The sequence below is a fragment of the Alosa alosa genome, chromosome 16, assembly GCF_017589495.1.
Source record: "Alosa alosa isolate M-15738 ecotype Scorff River chromosome 16, AALO_Geno_1.1, whole genome shotgun sequence".
Lineage (NCBI taxonomy): Eukaryota > Metazoa > Chordata > Actinopteri > Clupeiformes > Clupeidae > Alosa > Alosa alosa.
The window spans coordinates 13,530,126-13,540,125 of NC_063204.1; the positions used below are offsets into that span (position 1 = coordinate 13,530,126).

A 10,000-nucleotide genomic window follows, 5' to 3' on the forward strand; every position below is an offset into this window, starting at 1 on the left:
TGTGTGTGTGTATGTGTGTTTGTATGTGTGTGTGTGTATGTGTGTGTGTGTTTGTGTGTGTGTGTGTGTGTGTGTGTGTGGGTGTGCGTGTTGTGCAGGATCCCCCTTACTTTAATGTGCGGCCCGGGGGCGAGTACCGTCAGGAGGCTGGTAGAGAGCTGGTCATCCCCTGTGCTGCTTCTGGAGACCCGGAGATCCCCACCATCGCCTGGAGGAAGGTACGCGTGCCCGCACAACACACACACACACACACACACACACACACTGTCAAGTTGTGCAGGGTTCGTGCAGTTTTCCCCAACTTGAAAAGGAACCAATTTAAACCATTGTGTTTCACTAGACAAACATTCGTCAGAGTTACATAGCCATACACATGACACGGAACGCTACACTACCTGCGTTACACATGCACGACCAAACTATTCCGGTACCAGGAGCAGCATACTCCAATGAAACAGGTTCAGTTTCTTACCGGCTGCTTCTCCAGTTTTTGTAGGTGTAGTCAGCTCTGCACAATATTTCCACGGATGTCCACGGTGGTAAGTCTCACAGCAAACTTTCACCGTGGCCTTTTTAGCTTCTTTTTCCGGGTGGAGTTTAATTAGGCACCTGCGAGTTTCTGGGTTGCGTCGCGTGTATTACATAATGCGATTTAAACACACAGGGCGGTAATCAGCTGCATTCCTTCAGTTATCTGATATTCCGTGTGTCTAGTGAACTTAACACCTCTTTATTTGATTTTTTGTGTGCATTTTTTTCCTTCTGTAAAACCAGATAGATAGATAGATAGATACTTTATTGATCCCCAAGGGGAAATTCAAGAAACCCAAGCTTTACTAAACTGTAGTTTGACTTGACACCTCCCACTCGATCTTTCCTGTGGAAACACTGGGGAGATCGCCACTTCCGAGTCAAACCTTCCTTTCTCAATTGGTTCTGCCACAAGATGAACTTCTCCTTGACCATCTCACTTGGTAGAAGTCGTCCTACGTTGTAAAACTTAAAATGGTGCAGTAGGTTCAGTCCTCTTGTGGTAAATAACCAATCACCTGTTATCACCCTTGCTTCTGCACTCCCTTCGTCCTCCTTGAAGCTCTGCACTCTCCGACCAGACTGATAGTCCAGCCGGTTTGTCGAGGTGCTTGGGAAAGTGGTGCCCTCTTGCGTTGCCTGGCACTGTCTCGAGGCATCCTTTTTTTCTGGTGACTCCAGTTGAAGAGATTGCCTCCCACTTTGCTCTGTCCATGGCTGAATGTTGTGCACTGGTTTTCTTTAATGATCTCCAGATCCATGCACCAGTCTTGATGAACCTGTTTATGACACTGAACCTCTCGACATCCACCAGGCCCTGGATTGCCAACTCTGCGGGTGGTCTCCTTTTCCCGTTTTGGACCTGGCTCTGCTCTCGTACTGGCTCTTGCTTCAGTGCCTCGGCCCTTCTGGTACCCAGTGCTTCTGCCCTCTTCTGGTACTGTTTGTATTCCCTGGCAGGTTTTGCTATTTCTTTAGCAGTCTTGACTGGCCACTCCTCCACCGGCAGACTCAAGAACTTTGGCCCTTTTTGCCACCCTTCAAGTCTTCATTTAGCCTTTGAGGACTGACCAGTCCTTGCAGAAGGTCTCGGCCAAGTTGAATCCTTTTCTTTCTCTTTGAGAAACTGACTGAAGTCAAGACATTGAGCTTGCTTTCTTCAATTATACAGTTGGGGCCAAGTGCTTTGTCGTCATTGTCACCCATTTGGTTTGGCGAGACTAATGGTTTTCCTTTAGTCTTTTCCAGCTTGCCATTCTGCTCGTCACTGCTGTCATTCCTCCCACTTTGCCCAGAGAGGTCCCACGGCTTGAGCTCGAAGCCCCCAGCACTCAGGACATGCAGTGAGGGTTTTCCTCTGGTCAAAGTTGTGTGAGGTAAGGATGTCACCGACATAACCATCTTGCTGGAGTACTTGATGCTTTTCTTTGAGGTGCATGAACGGAGCGAGGTTGGAGGCTTCACCTCTCATGGCATCCCATCGCCACCATTCCAGGATGTCTTGGTTGGTGCATACGATGCTTGACTCCTGGAAGCTGGAACCAACCGCTTTCTCTGGTGAGGACTGCAGCTCTCAGACTTTGGCAGTGACCTCATACTTCACCGCAGCTGCGCTCATTGACCTGGCGAAGTGGGTTTTGGACATGTGAGCGGAGATGACAACCTCCTCAAAGAGCTCTGGGTGAGCTCCTCCGACTGTCTTTCCCAGAGGCCTGTCCCACAGCACAAGGTCTCTGACGACTCTGACTCTCTGGGGTGCTAGCTGCCTATCTTGGTGGCTTTGGGTGACTGGCATGTTCTGGAGCTCTTCCACTATTCCGATGGCGGCCCGGATTCTATAGCAGTTCTCTAGGACATGGGAAACATCTTCTGCATTGTTGTAGGCAGTGAGTTTGCAGTCCCTGGTGAGTTTTCCATCCAGGCTGCTTAGCACCTGGCATTTCTTCACCTCCTTTAAACCTGTTGGCTCACCTTGCCTCTGCAGCGCCTCCCAATTATTTATGGGCAGCCGTGGCCTACTGGTTAGCACTCTGGACTTGTAACCGGAGGGTTGCCGGTTCGAGCCCCGACCAGTGGGCCGCAGCTGAAGTGCCCTTGAGCAAGGCACCTAACCCCTCACTGCTCCCCGAGCGCCGCCGTTGTAGCAGGCAGCTCACTGTGCTGGGATTAGTGTGTGCTTCACCTCACTGTGTGTTCACTGTGTGCTGTTTGTGTTTCACTAATTCACCGATTGGGTTAAATGCAGAGACCAAATTTCCCTCACGGGATCAAAAAAGTATATATACTTATACTTATACAATCCTCCCTCCACCTATGGAACTCACACTTGTCACCAATAAACGTGGGCAGGGCTGTTGGCTTCAGTCTTATGGTTGCCCCAAGATAGCTGGGAGTGGTTGGTGTTGGTGCTGGTCTTTCAGCCTCATCCTCCAGTTTTTCCTGTATGGTTGGTGCTGCCCTTTCAGTCTCTTCCAGCCTCTTCCTTCTGTCTTTCCTGTATGAAGTAGGCCTTTCTGAACACCAGCTTGGGGAAGGTGAGTTCAAGCTCCCTTAGACGGTCTTGGGTATTCTTCTGCTCACCTGGGGGGATCCATCTCCTTCATTGCCCGGGCCTTTAGCTCCATTGTCAGCACACTCGACTCCCGTTCTGAGATGCGTCTTTTTGGGCAGCCGTGGCCTACTGGTTAGCGCTTCAGACTTGGAACTGGAGGGTTGCCGGTTCGAACCTGGACCAGTAGGCACGGCTGAAGTGCCCTTGAGCAAGGCACCTAACCCCTCACTGCTCCCCGAGCACCGCTGTCGTTGCAGGCAGCTCACTGCGCCGGGATTAGTGTGTGCTTCACCTCACTGTGTGCAGTGTGTTTCACTAATTCACAGATTGGGATAAATGCAGAGACCAAATTTCCCTCACGGGATCAAAAGAGTATATACTTATACTTATACTTATTGACTATGCACCTCCTTCGCAGTCTTCACCAGCTCTTGCAGATGGTTGAGCATGGAGTCATATTCCTCTAGCTTTGCAATGGGTTTAATTTTTGCGGTGGTTTCGCTAGGGCTGGGCAATAAAACGATAGCGATATGTATCGCAATAGACATGTAATCGATATCAATAAAAATATGTTTGATAGAACATTAATTAAAAGCAACACACACCTCCAGCCTTACATTGTCCATAAATAAATAGGCTAAATGTATCTTGCATTGTAGCTAGTATGTGAAATCTATCAGAGTAGGCGATAGAACAGACTCGAGTCCTTGCCCCGTGCACTCTCTCTCTCTCTCTCTCTCTCTCTCTCTCTCTCTCTCCTCAGGTTTATCCTCAGCATGCACATCCAAACATTCACAATCGCAAGACGACTGGCTAAATTGCTATTAAATCTGGTTAGCATCATTAGCACGCTGCACAAATTTGTTCAAAACTGTTGCGTTCAAATTGACTGCTAAATTCTAGTCTTCTCAATCCCGATGCAAATGGAAAAGTATTTTCCAAGACTCAAACGGGCCTGTCCCAAGGAGAAAAAGTATTCATTTGAAACTTAAACACACGTGGTTTAACTGAACAGTCTAACCAGTAGACTATGATAAACTAGCAAATTAAGCTACTTTGTTTACAATATTTCCAGGCTTCAACCAGTGCTGCTTTTCATTCAGACTTTTTTTTATTTGAGTGTTTTTCATGATTGTGTTGCTATTTCTTTTCCCTGTTTGCTTTGATTGATAACTGAGGTGGTTAAAATCAGAGGAAGGTTAAGTTTAAAATAAAAGTGTTTAAATTGAACTTCTTTTCTTCTGGTCCTTATCTGAAATAGATTTGTTTTTAAATCAATAATTATCAATATCGACTGATATGAAATACTTATATTGTGATACAGTTTTCAGCCATATCGCCCAGCCCTAGTGTTCGCACCGTTTTTTTGCTGCTTGTAGCACCGTCAAGATTTTGGCAGCTCCAAAGCGGGACCAAAGTGTCTCTTGAATTAGGCCTTTGACCTCCTTCAGTTTTGACACACATTCACTTGCAATATTCATTAGGTTGGCTTTTTGCTGTTTGGTTAGCGCAGCTCCTGCACCCAGCTCTAGATAGATAGATAGATAGATAGATACTTTATTAATCCCTAGGGGAAATTCAAGGTCACAGTAGCATACAGACAACTTACACACACACATTCACTAACAGCAGAAAAAGTAATTAAAAGTATATAATATAAAAAACACAACTAAGCAATAAGGACTGTAGAAGATAAAAAATATACTAAATATAGTAAAATACAAATTATACTAAATAAAACTTAATCTAAATAAATTCTAAAAAACAGTATCCACCTAGTGGGTGATTAATCAATCAGGTGCGCTTGCAATGGCTGAAGCAGGGACTGAGCCTGTGGTCCTCTGTGCATAAGGTAAGATAAGGTGCTCTTTGTGAATGAGTGTCATGGTGATGGTGCAAAAGAGTAAGTCAAACAGTGCAACTGTGCAAAGAATAAAGTCTATATATCTATATATAAATAACTATATTAAGAAAGGTATAAGTGTGGTCACAGTTCGGCTGTGGCATGGAGGGAGGGGTTGTGCATATGTGCTAATAAAGCACGCAAACAGTGAGGCAGAAGACAATGGTAAAGTGGCTAGTGGACAGACAGTTCAAGACATGGAGGTGGTGAAGAGGCAGACAGACTATGGCCCTGGGGATGAATGTTCAATGGCCCTGGGGATGAATGACTTCCTCAGTCTGTCTGTTGTGGGCAGTGAGTGAAGTCTCCAGCTGATCAGGCTCTTCTGCTTAACAATAGTGCTGTGGAGTGGATGACACTCATTGTCCAAGATGTTGATCAGTTTGTTCAGGGTCCTTTTGTCAGAAATTGAAGTGATGCACTCCAGTTCAGCTCCCACTACAGAGCCAGCTTTCCTTACCAGCCTGTCAAGTCGCCCCGCATCCTTCTTCTTTGTGCTTCCTCCCCAACATACCACTGCATAGAAGAGGACGCTGGCAACAACAGACTGGTAGAACATCCTGAGGAGCTTGCTGCACACATTGAAGGAGCGCAGCCTCCTCAGGAAGTACAGCCTGCTCTGCCCTTTCTTGTAGAGTGTGTCAGTGTTGGCTGACCAGTCCAGTTTATTGTCCAGGTGGAGACCCAGGTACTTGTAGGTGCTTACCACCTCGACATTGACCCCATCAATGCAAATCCACCACCATCTCCTTGGTCTTTGAAGTGTTGAGTTGGAGATGATTGAGTTTGCACCATTGCACAAAGTCCTTCACTAGGCTCCTATACTCCTTCTCTTGCCCGTTCCTCCTCTGCCTCCTGATCTGCAATGAATCTGTCTTCCAGGTCATCATTAGCTTCCATGACTTTCTCACTTGCTTTTGTGACTTGACTGAAGCTGTCCCTGAGATCTTCTTCAGACATGTCTTCATAAGTCCTAACAGTGTTGTGGATTAGATGTAAGAATACTCCTTTTGCCACTTTTCTTTCTGTCTTGATTTGATCAGGCAGTGATGAGAAAGTAAGTTCTATTATAAATTATGCTTTTTTTTGTAACTTTATCTTGACTTATCCGGTTTTCTTTTCCAGGTTGAGTCGTGAGGATCAACTTGTTTGCTGTTTGCAGCGGTCTTCGGTTCTTGGACTCTGCTTCGCAGTCTCTTCGGTTCCTGGACTTGCGGTTCTTTACTGCTTCACAGTCTCTTCGATTGCTGGACTCGCGTGTTTTTACTGTCAAGTTGTGCAGGGTTCGTGCAGTTTTCCCCAACTTGAAAAGGAGTTGACTCGTCTTCATGGAGAAAAAACTGGATTCCACTCAGTTGTGTCCTTTTTTGTTTCTTCTTCTTTTCATTCAGATTTCAGCAGCTTATTTCCAGTTGCATTTTCAATGGACAGCAGTAAATTGATGGCAAGGATTAATTTCCATGAGGAATTGGTTGTTACTAGCTTGTCACTATAGGTTCTCACTAGGTAAAAAACCTTCAAACATCAACAGAAAAGAAAAGAAACATATAAGCTTTTGCAACACAAATCACAGCACTAGTAGAAACCACACATGTGCAAACATTTAAATATCTACCCTCCAGTATGAATTACACAGTAGAAAAATATTACATTCGATAGAAAAATATACATCTGAAATTAAAATACACCTGATGGTTTACCAATGCATATTGCACAAGCCCATTAGCAGTAGCAAGTTAACCAATAATCCAATACCTACAAGTCAAATCACCCATCATATTCTCACCATGCATTTTAAAACACAACATGCAAATTAACAATAACCAATTTAAACCATTGTGTTTCACTAGACAAACATTCGTCAGAGTTACATAGCCATACACATGACACGGAACGCTACACTACCTGCATTACACACGCACGACCAAACTATTCCGGTACAAGCAGCAGCATACTCCAATGAAATAGGTTCAGTTTCTTACCGGCTGCCTTTCCAGTTTTTGTAGATGTAGTCAGCTCTGCACGATATTTCCACGGATGTCCGCAGTGGTGAGTCTCACAGCAACCTTTCACCGTGGCCGTGGGCTTTCATCAGCTGCATTCCTTCAGTTATCTGATATTCCGTTTGTCTAGTGAATTTAACACCTCTTTATTTGATTTTTTTGTGCATTTTCTTCCTTCTGTAAAACCCAAGCTTTACTAAACTGTAGTTTGACTTGACAGACACACACACATTAAGCGGTTGCCCGTTATGAGTCATAAACAAAATATCTTAATGATATTCGGGTCATTTGCTGACGGGTCAATTTTTGGGTTAATTTTCGTGTTAAAATTAATTAAATATATATTTTCTACAAATAGGCCTACTTAAAATATCACGAGAAGGCTAGCATCAATACAGTAAAGCATCAATACAGTAAAGTCAACAGTAAAGAAGCTGAAGACGCGAGTTAAAATAATAGACACCCCTTCAGGGAAAGCGATTTAGGCTATGGGAAATATTGGGAAAAGTTCTTAAAGAAGATGACCGTAGTACAAGTTATGGTCTTGCGAAGCCATTTAAAAGTATGACAGCCAAAACGGGCAGCCTGCAGAAATAAATGTTATGGCACAGACTACACAGCCATATCTACCGGTATGTATAGGTTCATGCGATGCATAAAAAAGTTACCTTAGTTCGTTTGTGTTTGTGACTTTAAACAGTGGATGTGCTTTAGTAAAGCTTTGTGCTTCATTCAGCATTATAAACCAGTTCTTACGCTAACGTTTTGACCAGCAATGTATCTTTCAATGTATCTCTCTCTTCACACTGCATGCAGGCTATAACCAAAAGCACACATTTTGTAAATAAGCGGGTTGGATCGCGGGTGGGGTATAATTTTGTCCTCATTAATATTCACGGTCCGAGTTGCGGTCGGGTTGATTAAAATATCAGGCAACCGCGGACCGCTTGTGACCAAACCCGCGCAACACTGACACACACACACACACACACACACATATACATATGTGTGTACAAACATACAGTATGAGCAGCTCCATAACTCTCCACACATGTATGAGCCTCATCTTTACTCTCTCTCTCTGTGTGTGTGTGTGTGTGTGTGTGTGTATGCGTGTGTGTATGTATGTTTGTGTGTGTGTGTGTGTGTGTGTGTGTGTGAGTTTGTGTGCATGCATGTGTGTGTATGTGTGTGTGTGTGTGTGTGTGTGTGTGTGTGTGTGTGTATGTGTGTGTGTGTGTGTGTGTGTGTGTGTGTGTGTGTGTGTGTGTGTGTGTGTGTGTGTGTGTGTATATATGTGTGTGTGTGTGTATGTGTGTGTATGTGTGTGTATTTATGTGTGTGTGTGTGTGTGTGTGTGTGTGTGTGTGTGTGTGTGCCTTTGTGTGAATCAGGTGGGGAAGCCCAGCCGGAGCAAGCACAACGTGCTCCCGAGTGGCAGTCTGCAGTTTGTGTCCCTGGGCAAGGAGGACCACGGGGAGTGGGAGTGTGTGGCCACCAACGTGGTGACCAGCATCACGGCCAGCACACGGATCATCGTCATCGGTGAGGCCAGCAGGGGGCACTACTGCAGCACGCTCCCCCTCATGCGTACAGTCAGAAGGAGTAGGGAACACACAGAGAGACTGTGACAGTGGACAGGTCACTAAGGGTGCATTTACACGGGTGCATTTACACTAGACCATTGGTTCTCAAACATTGTCAGAGGGTCCTACAAAATATAAAAATTGGGACCCCCTAGGTCCACAGCACATTGTCAGAGGGTCCCTGAAAAAAGTTTGCCAAAAAAATAAAGCCAAAGGTGTAATAGAAAGAAACAAAATTCCAGTGGATATTACCGCCTTCTCAATTTAAGGATTTTAAAAATAAAGCCAAAACGAATTTAAGGCTGTGAAGTTACATGCAGGTCTCTTTAATGGAGGAAACCCATGCTAAAATAAAACTCTGTAGTCACAAATTTGATCGTGTTGGTATGAATATATGTTGTAGTATGTGATTCCTACAGTGTAAAAAAAATATACTAACGTCTTAGAAACGTAAAATTATTGAAATAGATTAAGAAAGCCACCGCTATGGTGATTTCTAATGGTAGATTGATTTGTTTAGATCCAGTGAAATTGCTGCCTTGGCAACGCTACGTCATGGCTTCGGTACTCTATTTGCCCAATTGATCTGCTGATACGTTTCATCAATACGTCAAAACACTTTACTATTAATTAACTGCCAACAAAATGAAAGTTATGTGAAGCAAACACTATGTGTTCAACACAATTAGGCCTACATTTGACAAAGAAACAACAATCCTTTAAAAAAAAATCCTACATACTGTCAAAGTTTTCTAACATGACTATTGTGGTATTAGCACTCTATAACATAAGCATCTAACAGAAAAAAGGCTATACACCTACATGATTAACTAAAGTTTTATGTGTTGTGATTATGAGGGGTCCTTGGAGATTTTTCCTCTCCATGAGGGGTCCCCGGCCTACACAAGTTTGAGAACCCCTGCACTAGACCACTCGGTCTGGACCCGAGTTTATTTGGACCGATAGTTCTGTGATTTTTGCTAATGTGAACGCAGTCTACCGAACCTGGGTGCGGACCCGGATCCTGGGGGTCTCAGGTACGGTCCGTTAGAACTCCGGTGCAGTTTGAATGCTATCTGTTTATGACATAAAAGGATCCAGCTCTGCAAACAAAAATGTAATGTGTACAGAGACCAGCTGGGTCAGGGCTAGGGGGCAGTAATCGCACTCGGGTACGGTCCAGTTAAACGGACCCAGTGTGAATGCGCCCTCAGCTGGAATGATACTTTTCCCTATCATCATATTTTTAAAACAGGCCTAACTGCGGGCATGTAATTGGGCTACGGGTTTTCTACAGAAATAGTGAAGTGAATGGTGTAAGTAAGCAGGAGAGCTGGATGGCCCGGCAAGCACGGAAGTACCTAGGCATGCGTCTGTGGCACAATACCCTCAGGTAGACTTAGGCCCCTCCTGCGAGATCTCTGGT

General features: G+C 44.6%; 1 protein-coding gene across 1 annotated transcript in view; it reads left to right on the forward strand.

Annotated features, from left to right (window-relative positions):
* The window catches only part of igsf9ba (immunoglobulin superfamily, member 9Ba), an 86,140-nt gene that overhangs the window by 52,108 nt on the left and 24,032 nt on the right, over window positions 1–10,000 (forward strand). The window contains 2 exon segments of the mRNA XM_048267008.1: window positions 99–218; window positions 8,383–8,533. Of these exon segments, the coding sequence (XP_048122965.1) occupies window positions 99–218; window positions 8,383–8,533 (271 nt within the window).